The 18,616-nt window shown below is 37.9% G+C and overlaps 1 protein-coding gene across 2 annotated transcripts in view; it reads right to left on the minus strand.

Annotated features, from left to right (window-relative positions):
• The window catches only part of TPK1 (thiamin pyrophosphokinase 1), a 310,282-nt gene that overhangs the window by 141,396 nt on the left and 150,270 nt on the right, over positions 1-18,616 (minus strand). For both annotated transcript variants that reach the window (XM_018918197.3, XM_009093850.4), the window contains one exon: positions 16,256-16,328. In XM_018918197.3, coding sequence (XP_018773742.1) covers positions 16,256-16,328 — 73 coding nt within the window. The remainder of the gene's footprint in view (positions 1-16,255; positions 16,329-18,616) is intronic.

Here is an 18,616-nt window from a genome sequence, read left to right on the forward strand (position 1 = left end):
TGACAGCTCAGTGGAGAATTGTTCCAGAGACCTTTGTGTAATTCTCAGGGTCGGGAGCACCCCGGGTCATTGCTGCTGAGGCATTCAGGTCAATCAGGATAAACACATCCCAGGGGACACCTCATCAAGGTGGCCTCAAAGTTGGAAAGGAAGCCTGTGCTGGCAGCAGAAGAGGAGTCAGGAGGAAAGACAAAACATCACAGTCTTTGAGGGAATTTAGCCAGGAGCACTGCAACCACTGAAACCAGATACATCAGACTGACTTGGTTCTGGAACCAGCATGGCAAGGAAACTTTTTTGATTGGGTAGAAATAAAAGGAAACCAAAGGGAAAAATCAATATTTCTGTCATTGTCTTTCTTATCCTCCTGACCACTCTTTAAGCAAGTCCTGCTTTAATTAAGGAAAACCAATTCCCTCTTTTTGCACTGTGTTTCTACAGCGGAGAAAAGTTAACATCAATTATAAATAGCTTTAAAATATCAGTCACAACCACAGGCTTGTAACCCACTCCATACCCACAAACTGGATGTTTGATGTGGAAGCTGCTTGATATAGAAGGACACAAGAGAGCAGATAAAAATCTGCATCTGTTTACACCAAAGATGCATCTCCACTTAATTTTGAGTACAGTCTGCTTGGGATACTTATCTAGAATAATCAGATTAACGTATCTGTGGACTGTCCTGTATGATGGATTGTCTGAATTTCTTACCTAACATTTGCATGAAATGTAGTGGCTGGTTTGTCTGGAGGTCAAACAGGAGATTTGATCAGAAATTTTGTTTGTACTTTTAGTAGTTCAAAGACACAACTGTAGAAGTTCCTCTGAAAAGAACACATTCACTGTAATAATTGCTCACTTGGATTGGTACATACAGCTAAGGGGAAAGCAAACTTCAGCTCTGTAAATATGAAGATTCTTATTTTCCTTGAAAAATATAATGTTATGTCTTGCAATGCACATATCAGCAGTTTGGAAAATGCAGGACCAATTATTAAAAGAAAAAATTTGTGTAAAATTTAAAATTTTCAGTTTATTGAATAGACAGAAAACAATGCCTAAGATCTCAATCTATGAATCAGATAAACGTTTATGTAAAAAATTAGGACATGTTTCTTTTTCCCTATTATGTTTAGCTTTTGCTGTATTCCTTAAAATTCATCAAGACAATCATAATATGGTTTGGGTTGGGAAGGACCTTAGTGACCATCAGTCCCAACCCCTGTGCCACAGGTAGGGACACCTTCCAGTACATGAGGTTGCTCAAAAGCCCATCTAACCTGACCTTTAACACTTTCAGGGAAGGGGCCTCCACAACTTCTTCGGACAACCTATTCCAGTCTTCACCACCTCCACAGGAAAGAATTTCTTCCCACTATCTAATCTAAACCTGACCTCTTTAAAGCCATTCCTCTTTTCCTATGAATACATGTCCTTGTGAAACTTCCTCTAGAGAGGAACTTTTCATTTGAAACTCCAAGAGGCCTTGATCTGGAGGAAAAAATCCTGGAACAGTATTAGTGACAACAATCAACTCAATATGCCAATAGTGAAGAAGGAACATTGGTATTAAGATTTGATTTAGGCCCATTCTTATACCATATTTTTGAACAAGATTTAGTCTATCAAATTTACCAATGAAGTCATTAATATGAAATACAAGCTCTTTCCTCAACAGATGCAAATCACATCAGGTCACATGAAACTGGCTATTAAAAACAATCATAAACCAATGATTGTAAAATCCAGTTTTGCTTCTAGACTATCTATTATTCAGAATAAACAGGTTTAAAAAGGTAGCAAACAAAACAATCACCTGGGCTCTTTATGTCTAATGATTAGAATTACAACTTGAGAATCATATGCCTGGGTTCTTCCTTCAGAGTCGAGCTGGTTTCATCAAGTTTACAGAAGTATCTAAACTGATCAACCAAAAAGGAAAACAAAAAAGTATCTTCTAAAAGAAAAGCTTTTTCTCAATAGGTACTCAGCATGAGCTCAACCCAAACCCCAATTTTGTTATTATTCTTAAATGACACATTTACCTTGCCAGAAAACTTTGTCTAAATATGCTTCTAGTCAGTTTATTAATTTTATGCATATTTTTATTATTTTAGAAAATGGTGAATAATGCTTCTCAGTTTTTGGAGGTTTTTTCCATTTTGTTTTGTTTTGTGTTTGTTTTATTTTTTTAAATCAAGCGTCTTTCAGACGGAAATTGGAATAAAAATAGAATGCCACACCACTACTTCCTATTTTTAAAAGCAGTTAAAGATTTTAGTTAGTTAGATTTTAGTTTTCCTTGACTTTCCCTCTTATCCTCTTTCCCAAAGCTTTAGGCAGGTTCTGTTTTGCCATGGAGTGTTCTCTTCAACAACCATGCTGCCCTCGTGAGTCAGTTTGACTTCACCTTTCTGCATTTTCTAGGTAACTGAAGTACCCACTGCTACATGTGGAGCTGACAGAAGAGAGCTCTAATTCACCTGTATTTTTGCTCATCATCCCTCCTCCTCTTCCATGCTTCACACTTCTTAGTTTCCTTTCAGAGTTCACATGGTTATATTGGAAGTCTTCCTTGTCTTTTACCTTTTCCTTACAAACCACTTCCAGGCAGAAGTTGTTAAGACAAAAGGAATGAAAATTTGCTTTCTTTTTATTTACTGCAAGAGCTCCTCTACAGATGGCCTTCTGTTTTCAACTTCTCAAGGCATTTTCCTTTTGAAATACAGTTACATAAGATTTATAAATAAACCCCCAAAACTGAAGTACAGTACAGACCTCACAGACTTACTGTTCATCTCCACAGTTCACAAATCAACTTCTTATCATTCTGTCCAGAAATTACTTTGGTCCCCAAATGTACCAGAACTGTTTTACTGTCTACCAGAACAATACTGAAAATACCACATAATCTCATTTCTTCAGAGACTGCATGCTGAAATATTATCTGCCATCCACCAATCAGGTGTACCTGAGTTTTACCATTTAAATTGCATTTTTTCCCTTCATGCCCATAAAGATGAGTTCAAACCAGCTGACCTGATTTTAAGTCCATCATAAACATGCAAAGTAATTTCACATTAACCTTCTTTTCTTTTTAATAACGTAATATCTCTATTTAAGCCTTGCCTGCCACTTCACCGTATTTCCAGTAAAGATGTAAAAATCTATCTGCATTGCAATAATAATTGGCTTAGTACTTCTATTTTGCTGCCAAGTTTCTTGTACAATAGTCAACAAAGCATTGTAGTTAGTCCTTGCTGACTTCATCCAATTTTCTAGCTGGGCTACATATATTGAACAACTACCACTCCAATCCACATATAATTGTACTTCCCTCTGTTCCATGCTCCGGCCCCCAGTTTGGGTCTTTATCCTTCACTAAATAAAACAATTTTATATCCTTCAGAGACATAAATACGCTACAGAGACACAAATATGCTTATCTAACCACATTTTTCATTTAAAAAATAACTGATTTACTGGATGAACTCAGGAGCTAGAGATAATGTTGATCACTTCTCCTCACCAAGTACTTATCATCATCTCATAACTCATTTTCATGCATACACTGAAAGAGAAAATAAAACATTTTACTTTTTTTCAAAACTAAGCATGGAACTGAAGTTAAATGACTACAATAAAATAATAATAATAATAATAATAATAATAATAATAATAATAATAATAATAATAATAATAATAATAATAATAATAATATCTTTGACTCTACAGTAATCCCACATAAAAGCTTCTTTACCTTACTCTATATTCAAATGCTGAGCTAGTAAGGAGGCCAGTTCTGTCTGTCCCCCATAACTTTCAGCAGTTCATATTTTAAAAAGTTTTTTACTTTGTATGAATTTAAACCAGACTGGCATATTTATCAAGAAAGTGCCACATTATTAATTTCAATTAAATCTACCTTTCAAGAGAAATGTATGAATTTAGTGAAATATAAAACCTGTGGTTTTATCTTTCAAATCAGGTTTGTTGTTTTAAATCTGTGATAGTAATACAAAAGGTAGTGGCTACATATTTATTAACTGCTGAAAAGTAGGTAGATGGCACTGCATGTTTCTAAATCAGATACTCACAACAGTGTCTGACAAGCAGACTTCAACAACTGCCTTATCTGCCAGCAAAGCAACTGGAAGAGACCTTCTGTTTCCTCACACTTACTGCCTGCAGTCCTAGTTAACTGCATCCTAAACACCCTTCCACTGAATCATCAAAGACCACAGTTTCCTACTCTCAGGCAAACAATTTGGGGTTGAAATGTCTGGGATTTTGTAGCCTCATCAATATAATTTTCAAGAATGGTAGACATTTAGAAAGCATATCTGTGTACTGCTCCACTCAATATTACACAAATAGTTTCAATGAATGCATTTTTGATGGTGCAGTTTAAATGTCTGGCTCTCCTGTCATGTTTTAATTCAGATTTTTTTGTCCAGCTATAATGCTCTTCCTTTATTCAGACCTCAGACAAAACTCTCAGCAAGAGGTCTCAAGATCCATAATTTTAAACTAGTGAATAGTGAGGGAAAAAAAAAGATAGGAGAGTGGGATAGCCTGTAGTGAAAAGAAATAGTCAATCTATTAACAGATAACAGGATTGGAAGGCATTGGACCTTACAGTACCTTTTGTGCAACTTCTTTAAAAGTGAATTTAACTAAAAGACAGGCAGTGTAAACAACAGCTATATGATATGGGGACACCTCATCTTTACAGATTTTCCCAGAATTTATCAAACCATATACTATCTACCCTAACCCTTCAAAACATCTCGAGTTTGCCACTAAAAGTACATGACAGAAATGATAAATAGTGTTCCCTAAGGGACCTTAAACTTTTCATACTATTTCATTGCCAAATCTAACCAGTCCACCACACTTTCCTCCTGCCACAGGGAGTTCTGAGTTATCCCAAAGCATCTATAAGCTGTCAACCCACACTTACATTTTTCACACAATACATAACCAAGTTCAAGAAGAACCTGTCAAAAAATGTCAAATGCAATTACTCTCTCCTATCACTTTCATTCTCACCCTATGAATCTGCTCAAACTTTAGGTCCGCAAAGGCATTCAGACATGGCACTGACACATCAAAACATTACATGGGGCTGTCCTGTATTCTGTACAGGAGGACACAACCACTGCAGAACCTCTGGCTTTCACTCTTAAAGCTGTATAACCCATTTCCCTGTACAAAATCCTGAAAGCCACACCACTTGTCATAAATCTGTCTTAAATAATTTCTTTTTAATCAGCTGAAAATTTATCAATTACCTCCTTTTATTAACTCTAAGACATGATCTGAGATCTCACCATGGCTTTTGGCCTTCTCTCTGCATATGGCTGGCTTGGGGAGGATCCATCCTGAAAATCCTGCCACAACCAGGAAACTGGCATTGACTTGGATGGGAACAGCACTTCACACCGGGACACTGCTGCATTACACTTTATCTGGAAGCCTGATGCTAAGGTCTACAATCAACACTTCATCATAAACTGCAGTCAGTTGGAAGAAAACAATTATTTTTGATGAAAAAGTGTTTGGAAAGACTGTCCAGTAAAGCAAGAAGGTTGTTTTGCATTCATTGCACTGAAACTCTGATAGTTCACAGCTAGAAGTGTGCTCTTCTACAGAAGGGAAGCACAGAAAGAAACTGAGACTGGCCACAATGAACTATTTGCATTTCAGGATATGTGAAAATCCACAGAAATGGTAAAATTAGAGGGGAAGGCTGTCTCTTTTGGCTGGACTGTTTCTAACTTTTCCTGGATTGTGGGAATGGCTCTTTGGCAGTCACTGTGTGCAGCCCAGAGCTGCAAACCACAGCCAGGGCAGTCCCATGAGGGTGGCACAAGGACTGAAGCATACAGAAACTCAGTAAGTAAAGGAAAAGCATGTGCTTGAATCTGAACCTGCCTGGAGAGAGGAGGAGCTGGCATGTCCAAACACATCAAATTACAAAGTAAAGTATTTGAAAACTTCTCCCCACTCCTGTTCCAGATCAGGCCAAACATATTTTTAAGCTGGAATACATGTGAATTGATTCCACTGTTGTTGAGAAAAATGTTCCCTGCAACACCCTGCCCCTCACATCACACACACTTGCTCAAGATCAGGGGGGACAAGAGCTCTTTTGAAAATCTCAATGGAGCTCTTAAGAAGGAAAAACACCTAAAGGACTGTCACATCTCCTCAAGCCTCTCTCTTGTTTTATCTTGTGAGTGGGAGAATATAACAGAAGTTGACCTGTGATATTCACAGTTTTCTTCTCCCCTGTGGCCCACTTCTAGTCTGGGATGAGCTCAAGATATCAAGAATATAACCTTATTGAGGAAAAGATTTTGTTGAATCATTCTAGAGACCTTCCCCACATTCAGCTGTAAAGGCTGTTGCTGCCAGACCAGAAATGCACTTCTGCAAGTATGTTAGGTATTCATGAGCACATTTATTTGCTGAAAAAAACTTGCAAAAAATACAGGATAGAGAACATGCTCTGAGGCTTGAGTGTGCTCTGCTACTGTAACTGTTAATATTTCCACTAGGAAATGTATCTTAAAACCCCAAAGACTGCTAACTGGTTAACTGAGTTCTGGTAATGTTAACCAGCAACTTCTGGCCACTTGACATTTCCTTACTTGAAGGGTTATTATCAATTAACTGCAAAGTAAATTTACACTCGTAAATACATTGAAGCTTTAATTGTAGTTTGTTACATTTTTAGCTCCTTGTAGGATTTTTTTATTCTTCACAGATAACTCTCCCATCAAAGCTTAGTCAAGGGTGGAATAAATATATTTAAAGTCCTATTTTAACTTCAAACAAACATATTTCAAAAACAAACAAACAACCCCCCAAAAACCCCCAAAACCAAAGAAAACCACCAAAACCAACCACTCTGCACTCCTTTCTAATAAACTGAAAATCTTACTTTTAGATTAAAAAAATATGGTGTCCATGTGTGTGGGCTTATTTTATCCCAGTCACTTCTTCCCAACCACAAAAAAGTGACAGCAGAATTAATTTGCTGATGTGCCTGGGAATTTCTTCTATTTCTATCCAGTTCTCTTTCCTGCTCTCTGCTCCTACCCTTATTTTTCTCTCTTAAAATGCTTACCTTCCCCTAACTTTTTAAAGAGTCTCTGTTTTTTTCCTCAGTTTTCATCCCTCATTTTCTTCCTCCCCAACACTCCATTTTTCGTTCTTAACTCATGTCATCACATAGGGGACTGTTTCCATTTCTAATTATAACTCCAAATCTATTTCACTTACAGAACTTTTCATCAAAGACCATCATAGCTTCTTCAACTGAAGGGAATCTAACAGCACACCAGAATGCAAACTAACTCAGTCTCAAGACTGGGCAGATTTCAGCTGATTTTCCTGCACATCAGCTTATCAAAGCTTCATCCCAGACCTGTTTGCTGGACTCTGCTGAGCACTCAAGGAAAACAGGAGAATTGAAACAGACAAATAGAGCTTCAAATGAGCTTCCCAATGACAGGGAAAACAGCAAGGGTCCAAAAGTATATTACAGTCAGAAAAACAGAAGGAGAAAGTACCATGAAAGGTAAGTATGAGAAATACTCCAATTTGCAGAAATTTTCCTGCCCAGCTGTAATTAAAGCTGCCTGAACTGAAGTTCTTTCCTTCCCCTCCACTCCCTGTAATGGTATTTCTCTGCCACTAATATCTTCTTTCAAAAATTACATCTTAATTAAGTTTCTTCCTGGTATATCTGAATGTAACTTTTACCACCTTGCACTGAGTGCAGCCATAAAAACAGACCTTCTATTTTGCATGTTTTTGACCAACTCAAAATTCAATTAGTAAAAATAACTATCTGTACTCCATTAGCTGCACTTGAATTTTCCTGTTGGACTCTACCTCTGTCTTGGTTTAAAAATAACCTTAAACTTCCATGGCTTGGTGAACTAACACAGGCAAGTGCAAATTTGGCAGCTTTAGCTCATTCTTTGTCTCACTGTAAAGCTACAAAGCACTTAACTTCTCTACTTGGACAATACACATAATTTTCTTTCTTTTCCATTTGGTGGCTGGTAGAGCACTCATCTGTGTGAACACTAACAGAACAAATCCAACCTTATTCCAGCTGGACTGGCATCCTTGAGGTTTTGTAACTATTTCTGTACGTGAAGTAGAAGCACCACTTGGGCAACTTCATGGAAAGTTAGTACATGCCATCCCTGGGTCATGTGTCCCAATTTATTGGGCCTTTTTAGTTGTATGAAAGATGAAGAGGCAAAGGCTATGGTGGCCTTGGTGAATCTGCCTCTGGAGTCTGGAGAGTGATCCTGAGTAGCCCACACACTCCTTTTAAAGCAAGGGAGCTCACTCTCCACCACACTTACTACAGGTCCCTCAAAGCATGTCAGAAGCATTCCTCCTCCTCTTCCTCCTCCTTCTCCTCCAGCCCACCCCTAAACCTTCCTGCTTAAAAATGAGCAACAGATTGCATCGTTTCACTCTGCTTCCGAAATGGGAGCTGACTGCTCTTTGACAAGATGCACAATGGAATCATTTGCACAGGCTGACAAGCTGCTTCTAAAAATACTTAAAAATGGTAACATCAGGATTTTAGGCATCACTTTTCTGGGTCAATGATCATGTCTGAGTACCTGTTTCTGGCCAGACCTGTGCTTTGGCTGGCTCATGAGGCGCCACACAACAGAATCAAGCTCAGAAATCCCACAGGACATTTGGGCCCAGCTTGAGCTTGCAGCAACATTTGATGAGCTATGAGGTTGTGGGCTCTGCAGCTTTGCTGGAGTCTAATTAGGACTCCATAGGCAAGGGCATTGAGCCCTGTGCTCTGGGAACAATTTTCTCTTAAATTCTCTAAAAAAGAAAAAAGAAAAAAAAGAAAGAAAAGTAGATGTATAAATCCCATTTACATCTAAAATTGCCTGTAATCTGAGTCTTCAGCCTCTAGTACCATATCAAAGTTGTCTCTTTTGTGTGAAGAGGCTTAATCACAAAATAACTGCTCAATTTCCTTCTCCAGATTAAGCTGTCATTGTTTAAAATACCTTTTTTATTCCTTGCTCTGGAAATGAAGTTCATTCAATGCATTTCTATTTTTTAAACTTTTCTGTTATTTTCTCCATCACAGGCTGACAGATCAGAGTAATGACTTCTTTCAGAGATTAACACCAGATTAAATTTTTTAAAACTCTTGAAAGTAACTCAGATGTCTAATGCAATATAGATTCTACCCTTTCCCTTCCTCGGGCCATAACCAATGGAAGGGAGAAATAAATCTTATACTGCAACATAATATTAAACTGAAATTGGATGCAAGACTAAAATACCACCACCATCATTTTTGTTATATGGTGCACTGTTTTCTTCCATATTCTACAGCTGAGAAGCAGTTGAGCTCCAGCTAAAGCACTTGCAAGAAGAAAGCAAGCAACTTGTAAGGAGGAAATAATTGCCATTTCAAATAAAAGTTTGATCTCTTAATTTCAGTATACTGTATCCAAAAGCTAAATTACAAACTGCAAAATATTGCAAAGAAAAATAGAGTGATACTTTTTTTTAAGGGGTGAGAACTTGGCCAAATTAAATTCTCAAATCTCCTGTGTAAATTAGGGACTGACTCAGGCTCTAATAAACGTATATAGTAGCTCTCAATGACCTCAAAACTATGAGAATCACACTGATATTACATCTTACAACAGAAGTAGGACTTAGCTGTTTCTTCAGGTTCAGAAGGAGTGATGTTTCTCAGATAGAAAGAAGATACATTACTTAGAAAGATGCAGGCCTGCATAATTGAATTTATTTTGACTTCCCCATGCCCTCCTCCCAAATCTCATCTGCATTTAAACAGATACAGCTTTTTGTAAGCTGCTACCTTAGTGATGGCATAAAGAGTGATCTAGAACTGGACAGACATTTTTTGGAGATTGTTTTTTAAAGGCACATAAAGAACAGCTCAGTGCAAGCTCAGAGTCCTGAAATCCTTTGCTATAAGAAAAATCCTTTTCAACAGGACTTTCCAGACATTTTTACATATATTAACTCAGCAGGACATAAAACACCTGTACAGGCTGTACTTAATTTTAGGCTGTAAATTTTATGGCATACGCCATATTTCACTGGCTTAGTTGTGCACACACCCCTACATACCCATGGGAATGCTGGACACTAGGGACAATCATTCCAATACAAGCAGAACTGCATTGAAAAGGTGGTTGATGTATATTTATTCACTCTTTAGCACAATACAAGAATTCAGGACACTCAAATATAACTATGAAAATATAAAGCTCAAAGCCAAAAAAGCATCCAAAAGACAGATTTTTCTTAACTGCAAACAAACTAGGGAACACATTGCCAAGGCTTTTTTTATTTTTGTTTGTTTGTTTTATTTGTTTTGATTTGTTTTTTGGTGGATACTTGCATTCTTATCAATGTAGGGTGAAGAAAAGGGAGTAGACTAATTTTGGGGAAAATTAAATCAATCTATGAAGCTATTAAACACAAAGATGTAGGAAATCTTTAAGCAATACATTAGAGCATGATGAAAAACTATATCAAAGAAGCCCCACTGTGCATACTTTTGCTTTTAACAGTATTCTGTTCTGGCCCGGCTGAATGAACCTTTGATCTGACCTAGTGTGACTGTCTGTCATGTTCACCTTTACAAAAATGGCACCAAGCACAGAATCTTGTACAAATTTATGACATATCTGGAACACTGAGATATTGTTCTTTTCATTTAGCACGAATAAGAAATCCACATAACCAGACTCACCTAGACAAGTCACTGGAAAACACAATCTTGACAAGACCTCTGACATACTATTCAAGAATGGAACCATTTGTGAAAGCTCCTGTTGAATAATTGCATGACTAAGGCATCCAGAAAGCTTCCAGCCTAAAATCCTAAATTGCATATACAGTTTGAACTATTAATAGCAGGACCATCCCAGATTTACAAAGAATTTTGATTTGATGAACCTCTATATTAAGACACTAAGATTCTTTCAATAAATGTACTGTACATCAGTAGAAAAAAACTACAACTTGGATTTAAGTCCAGGTGGCACTAGGCACACTCAACACATCAGAAGTAGAGCTGAGGTAGTCACAGCACTTTTCATACTCGTCAAAGATGTCATCAGCAGAACATATTAACCAAGGGACTGCTTGGAAGCCTAACTAGTGAATGTCAAGCAGAAGTAGCCAATACAACAGTAAGACTGAATTGTTTCAGATCCACTTGCACAAATTTTAGAGTTCCTTCTGAAACCTTAAAACATTTCACAAAGGAACCAGGCCCTAAAATAAACTGTGTTTTTCTTAGATAACTGGTCAGTCTAACAAGAATGCTGTAAATGAGTCAAGCATTTTAATATCTGAAGTTGCATCCTGTATTAAAAATTAGTACTAGAAAAAAAATGTAACATTCAGGGATAAAAATTAAAATAGACACATAAAAACTTAATGGTTTTCTTTGTTTTAAATTATAGTAATATAACTCAGGCAAATGAATTAACACTGTGATTTCATAAAATTATTAAAATGTTTGGCCTTGGAAAGCAAGCAGGAAACATGGCCTAAAACGTTCAGTTTATCCAGAAAGTACAGAAGTTAGAGAGACATAAAAGCACTACATCAGTGTTACCAATACATTTTGTAAATCTAATTATAGGTGCATCATCATAGAACAAAAATACAACACAGACCCTACCTTTTTACAGCCCTGATAACCATTAGCCCTGGAAAGGAAAATCAGAAAGTGCTACAGCTGCAGAACTGCCTGCAAAAATAAGCAGCTCTACGGGACTTAAAAAGAAAAAAGAATAGGAAAAGAAGTGGATTTGTAAATAAATTCACAGCATTTAATTACAGATCTGAAGCAGAGCCTGCTAAGCCTGCAGAAGCCTTTCAAGGCACATGAAGTTTGCTTGGTGGGAAAGCCAAACCGGATTTTTAATAAATAGCATAGGCTGGATTTCAAAGAACATTAGATTCAACCTGCTGCTTCTTGGCATAAGTACAGATTTGGTGTAATTTTAGATAATGTCTTTGGACTTAAAACTTCAGAAACAGAACCTTGTTTGAGGCATAACAATACAAATGGCTGCTTTAACTTCAAAGCAGTGTTTAAAAGGTTTCAAATAACAGAAACATTCGGCTAAAGCAAGAAAAGGATGAAACTCCAATGACAGAAATATCACCACAAATCCTCCCTGCTTTGTGCAGTGTCATTTCCAATGCACTTCAGACTGTACAGAGAAAGAATGCCAGTGCATCTATTATGGGATCACATGAACAAGCATGTTCAAAACCTCTTTTCAATTTCTATTTTTAAAATGACAGAAAATATACAGACTAAAGAATTTTAAATTGCTATTCTTTATCCTTCACTTATAGTGCAATATGATTTTAAAAAGAAATTTTTAATATTACATTTTATTTTCAGTTGTGGTGCTGTTTTATCCAGTTTTAACATTATTTAACTCTAAGAAATGGGGGGAAATAATCTCTAATATTTTAATAAATTTTAATAGAAGACTACAAGTATATTCTTGACAAGCCAATGAGGCAAAACCAAGACCACAGAAAATAAAAAGTAAAGCTGAATAACCTCTGACACATGCTTACTTATTCTCTCCCAAAAGGAATGCCTAACTCCTTACTTACACATCCCACTCAGAAGTCTGTTACACAATTACTTTCCAAAACAGAGTGTTTGCCTTTAGGTCTCTTCACTGTGGCGTACGACACCTAACGGAGATAAAATTGATTTATTTGCTTCGTGCTTATGAACTTTGTTTAAATAAGGTTCCCCAATACAATAGTGATTGTCCTCCTAAAGGGAAAATGCAAACACTTGTCTTGTAATCCCTGCTCAAATAAAAACACTAGAGCAACTTGCTTTCATCACTTAAATGAAGTAAAAAACCTTCCAAGTCCAGCAGCAACATCCTGGCATGAAGCTGGTGTGATGAAGAGTCAGGATGTTTCTGTGTCATGATGATGACACACTGCTATAGACAACTCTTCCCACAACCATTAGTTTCATGCACTGAGTTTAACACACCCCACTACTTACCCAGCACTACACTGGGCTGTCTCTGACACAAACCCTTGCATATGATTATGTTTTATAGGCCAGCAATTACCATCCATTAGCTTTACTACAAAAAAGTAACTCTTAAGCAGTGGCAGGATATCTTCAGATAGGTAGAAAACGTCACACTGCAATAATTTCTGCCAATATAGGTAGCTTTTATAAAATGATGAAAAACAATTGATAAAAGAGAATACTTGAAACAATACAATAATGATTGTGGCTTACCTTGGTCTCTGGGTGTAATCTGCACATGGGTAAGGAAGGATGGTATGGGAAGCAACACTAATTGACAGGATGATGCTTCCCTAAAGTCAGTGGTGCTACACTGATCTATTCACCTGAAGGTCTCCCACAGCCTGTTTTAAGCAGTGCTAATATATTTTGGGTCACATAATTATGAACACATTCAGCATTTCCAAAAGACAGGGACTTTGGAAATTGTCTGGACTACAAAGGGTGCTTTAATGAACAAGATGCTTTACAAGAAAAGAAATATACACCTCTCTCCAGTTTCTGTGTCCTATTACATTTTTTGCTCAAGAGCTCCTTAGACATTCATCCATGTTTACTGTTCTAATTTTCTGACTATGGGAAGGTAATTTAAAAATACAAAAAAAAAAAAAATTTTTTCTACCATGTACACCTAAAATTCTGAAGTCTATCTGCATTTTCCTCAGTCTTGTATGAAGACCCCAGGCAAGGATTCTGTAGGCTAGATGGTTCCGTTCATTACATCTTTAAAATCCTCATTAATTACTTCTTTCTTTACAACCCATCAGCTCAGTCCTTGCACAGATGTATTAACTCTGTATGAAGCAGAAGGATTCACTATGTGTTCACAGAGAAGATGTAAACTGTGCATCACGAGTAAGATGCAACTAAGCTGACAAAAAGGATGCTATGGCCAGAAAAGTAATCCCTCTGAAAAAGGGTAATACCTACTGTATTCTTCCACCTCCTACCTCTTCCATCTCCCCACTTTGTTGAATGATCCTTAACTTGCATTCTTTGGTAGGACTTATACACCTACCAGCATGCTGTTCCATATAAGCTTTAATTGCAGAATCATAGAATGGTTCAGGGTAGAAGAGATCCTAAAGAACATTAAGTTTCATGGGCAGGGACACTTTCTACTAGACCAGGTTTCTCAGAGTCCCATCCAACCTGGCCTTGAACACTGCCAAGGGTGAGGCAACCATAGCTTCTCTGGGCGACCTCTTCCAGCCTCTCACCACTCTCATAATAAAGAAACTCTTCCTAATATCTAATCTCAACATACTATCAATTTGAAGCCACTCCCACTAGTCCTGTCACTATATAGTCTTGTAACAAGTCTCCATCTTTCTTTTATGCTCTCTTCAGGTACTGAAAGGTTGTAATTAGGTGACTCTGAAGCCTTCTATTTCCAGGCTGAATCATCCCAATTCTCTCAGCCTTTTCTCATCTCCTGATCCCTTCACCCTGCTAATCATCTTGGTGTCTTCCTCTGGACCCACTCCAAAAGTTCCATGTCCTTCCTGAGCTGGGACCCCAGAGCTGGATGCAGCTGGATGCAGGTGGGGTCTCACCAGAGAGGAGCAGAGGGGCAGAATCCCCTCCCTCACCCTTCTGGCCACGCTGTTTTGGAGGCAGCCCAGGACACGTTTGTCTCTCTGGGCTGTGAGTGCTCATGGCTGGGTCATGTCCAGCCTCTCATCCAGCAGCACCCCCAGGTCCTTCTCCCCAGGGCTGCTCTCCATCTGTGCATTCCCCAGCCTGTGCTGGTATTGGGGCTTGTCCATGTCCATGTCAAACAGAGTAGAGCATTTTGCAGTTTCCCCTTTTACAGACTCACTGACGAAGCTGAGTTGGAAGGGACCCAAAAGGATCACTGAGTCCAGCTCCCAGCCCTGCACAGCATCATCCCCAGGAGTCACACCATGTGCCCAAAACTGTTGTCCAAATACTTCTTGAATTCATTTATTCACAGATCATGACTTTTCAGTCTGTAGTGAATAGTATTAACCCAAAGCTTTTTTTTATCCTATTTTCCCTTCCCAAGCTGTAATTTAGATTCCTGAGCATTTTTCTTGAGTGGTTCTTCTAGAGGTGAACAGCCATCACCTGTTTCTCCATCCTAAAAAATGGGGTAGAATATGGAAATAAAACCCCACAGTGCCCAGAGAGAGAATATAACCCTGCTCTACACATTCCTCCAGCCCTCCCCTCACAGTCTGAAACCTTTTGTTCTAATCATTTGATCCCAAGTCCATCAGGGAAGATTTTAGGCAAATTTCATTTTTAAACATGAATCAGCAGCAGACTAAGTCAACTACTTCAGAAGGATCAAACACTCCTCTTGCAAGTGCAGCCTGCTGAAAATGTAAACTGGCCTGTCAAGGCAATCTCTGAATTTGCAGAAGCCTGCTATCCAGATGCTAGGGTGAAGAACTGTGCTCACAACAAAAGCCTAAACAAATAGGCAGCTGAAATGTTAAATACCAAAGAGTCAGGTAAAGGCAGAACTTTGAGCCCTACGACCTGAGAAAAGTGAGTTTACATTTGTGCTGCTCACTGGAAATAAATTAACACATGCAGGAATTTATCCAATAACTCATTAACGAGGGCACTCCATCAGTGTAGCAGAAGTAGTTGACTGTAATTCAGTGCTTCAGTGGGTGAGGAAAGAGACAGATTTTTCAATCTGTAGCTTTCCTCTAAAAAGGTAAAGTCATATCCTACAAACAGCACACCGAGAAACTCTCTCTAGAAAGTATGTGGATATCCACCAGGTGGGAATCATGGTAAGTCAATCTTTATTTCTCTGTATCTCTCCGCGCAAAAGAAGTCACAGATTTTTCAGGAAGTTTTATCCTAGTTTCTAGATGCTGTAATCTCTACCACCATATGATCTATTTCATCACCTGATACTATAAAAACTCCCCCAGGATTCTGGCAGTACTGCATCTCCTGTGTTTATTTTAGTACAGTACCACAAAGCACAACTTCTGAGCTTCTCAGGTGTTTACAGCTGAAGCCTCAAAGAGGCAACGAATCCAGAATCACTTCATGACCAACTGGAGCACTAATGGCTTGGATCTTACAATGGTCAATCAAAGAAAAACTCAAAGGGATTTAATTTACCTTGACCTTGTAGTACTCCTTGACTTCAGGCTGAATGGAATCAAAATCACCACTGATGTAATCAGGCAAGAAGCTGAAAGGGAAGCAATGAGCAGTGAAATGAAAAATTAATCCATCTTACTATATTTAATATTTATTTTCTCAAGAGTACTATGGGCTACAAGCATTAATCTTGATAAAGGAATATGAGTTCCTTAAAGGCATGTTCAAAAAAGCTGATGTGAGGTGATACAAAAAAAGGTAACAAACAAAATGTAAAAGTGATAAATTATTGTCCTTTTGCTGAGGGAGCTGCACATTACTTGGATGCTTATATACCTCTCTGGGTCAGTAAGACTTGTATTTGCCTGGTCCTAGAAAGACAACTTTCAAATATCTTTCAAATATATCATTCAGTCAGCAAAGTGTTTGAAATAGCATATCTGAGTGCTGTATATCAAGCCTCAGAGGATATAATTTGTCAGATGATGATGATGATGATGATGCTTCTTGGACAGCTGGTATGCCATAAATGTTTCAAGGATTTGTATTTTAGTTGTTAGTGATGTCATCTTGTTTCTACTCTTCTGGATTATTAAAAATATTCCCAAAATATGGAAACCAAATGCTCAGTGATTTTTAACTCACGTGAACTTAATTTCAACTCCTATCCATCATCTGTATAGTAATATTGCTGCAAAGCACATAGAAATAATTTTGTGATATTTATCTTATCTTGCCACATGTAGCTTTTTAATTGCAAAAGACTTAAAAATATTTATTGCATAAATTCATGTCAAATTCCTAATGAAACTTCCCCTGTGCTATAGAAAGAACAGTGTAAGAATATCTTTTGAAAGAATATCAATGCCCCCCAAAACACTCAACACAGCTTTCCATCTTGCACAATTTCTTGAGTTTTAAGAAGCAGCTGACAGGTGAGAGGGTGTTTTCACTGTTTCAACAGATAAGGCTGCACTGAGTTCTGAAAGTAAAGTTGTGATTTTAGTTAACTCCATGGCTACTGTACTTTACAAGGGGGATGACAGCGCATCAGCAAATTAGTTTCCAGTTTAAACTGTGTTACAAGGAATTGAGCAGCGTATATTGGGACATATTTTTTCTGCCACATGATTTCAGAAGAATGCTTCAGGGTCTAGAAACTCCTCATATCAGTAAAACTTATAAAAATCTCATATTCTGTGTCCGTGCAGAGACTTCAAAAGAGACACGTGGCCACTGGCAACCATTTTCTTTGAAAACTGAAAGCTGCCCCAGTAAAAGCTGGTAAGTAGAGGTGCTGTGAGTTAGGTCATGGGCAAATATGGCATTTCAAATTCCCTGCTCTCCAACATTACTAAGGTTGTTACAAAAGGATATGTTCTAAAAATAATCTGTCCAGAAGTGGTGGTCCCACATTTACTGCAGTGAGAAGGGCAGTCCCTGCTGCACTGGGTTTCACTGAGGACACAGGAATCAAGTAGGAGAAATGCAAATGCTCTGTTTTGTATGCCTCCATCAGTATGATTCAAAACTAAACAGAAAATTATGTTTGCTCCTTCATTGTAAAGACTGACCTTTCCAATGTACAAAAAATACCACATTTTTAAAAGTTAAATAGTTTCTTTTACCTTTCCAAAGGTTCCCTAATGAAATATTTACTGAATACAACAAGCCTAAAGACTTGCAGGTATTCTCTTCCAATTTTTTATTTTATAGTTATTTCTTTCTGAATAAAACAGAGCCATTAAAAGTCATAAAAACTCACTCTAGGCATTTCAGTGGTGGCCCTGAATGCAAGCCTTGGAGGTGTTCCAGCAGGTTGGGCAGGAAGAACAGCAGTCACTTGTCATGGAATGCCAGCTTGGTATGACATAGACATCCACTGTGATGAGAACGCTGTTTATCTTACTGAAATGCCATCTATAAATCCAAAAGTGTTTTTCTTTCTTTTTTTTTTTTCCTCTCTACAGCAGCTACAAATCACAGTGCTTTTAAATAATCAACTATTTCTCCTGAATGCTTCAAGAGATATTAGTGGGAGAAGAACAAGTCAAAAAAAAAAAAAAAGTGTCTTCTAAAAATCAAGAGCTCATTCACAGCTTTTGTTCTCATCTAAAGCGAAACAATTTCCAATCAAAAGCTAGTTTGAAGTTTTCCAAGCAGAAGGAACAGTCATTTCAGTTGCACCTTCCATGGGTTCTGCTGGAGCTCCTGGCTGTGCTTCCTGGACTTGTCTCCTCTGCCTGGAAGCTCTATGTCCATTTTCAACATGTCCCCTCCCTAAATCACTCACTTGGAGCAACTACAAAACCAGAAGTGACTAAAGGGAATAAGGAATTATGGCTGGGGACTTCAAAATTTCAAGATGTCTAAGCCTCC

The sequence above is a fragment of the Serinus canaria genome, chromosome 2 (genome assembly GCF_022539315.1).
Source record: "Serinus canaria isolate serCan28SL12 chromosome 2, serCan2020, whole genome shotgun sequence".
In the NCBI taxonomy this organism is placed as follows: domain Eukaryota; kingdom Metazoa; phylum Chordata; class Aves; order Passeriformes; family Fringillidae; genus Serinus; species Serinus canaria.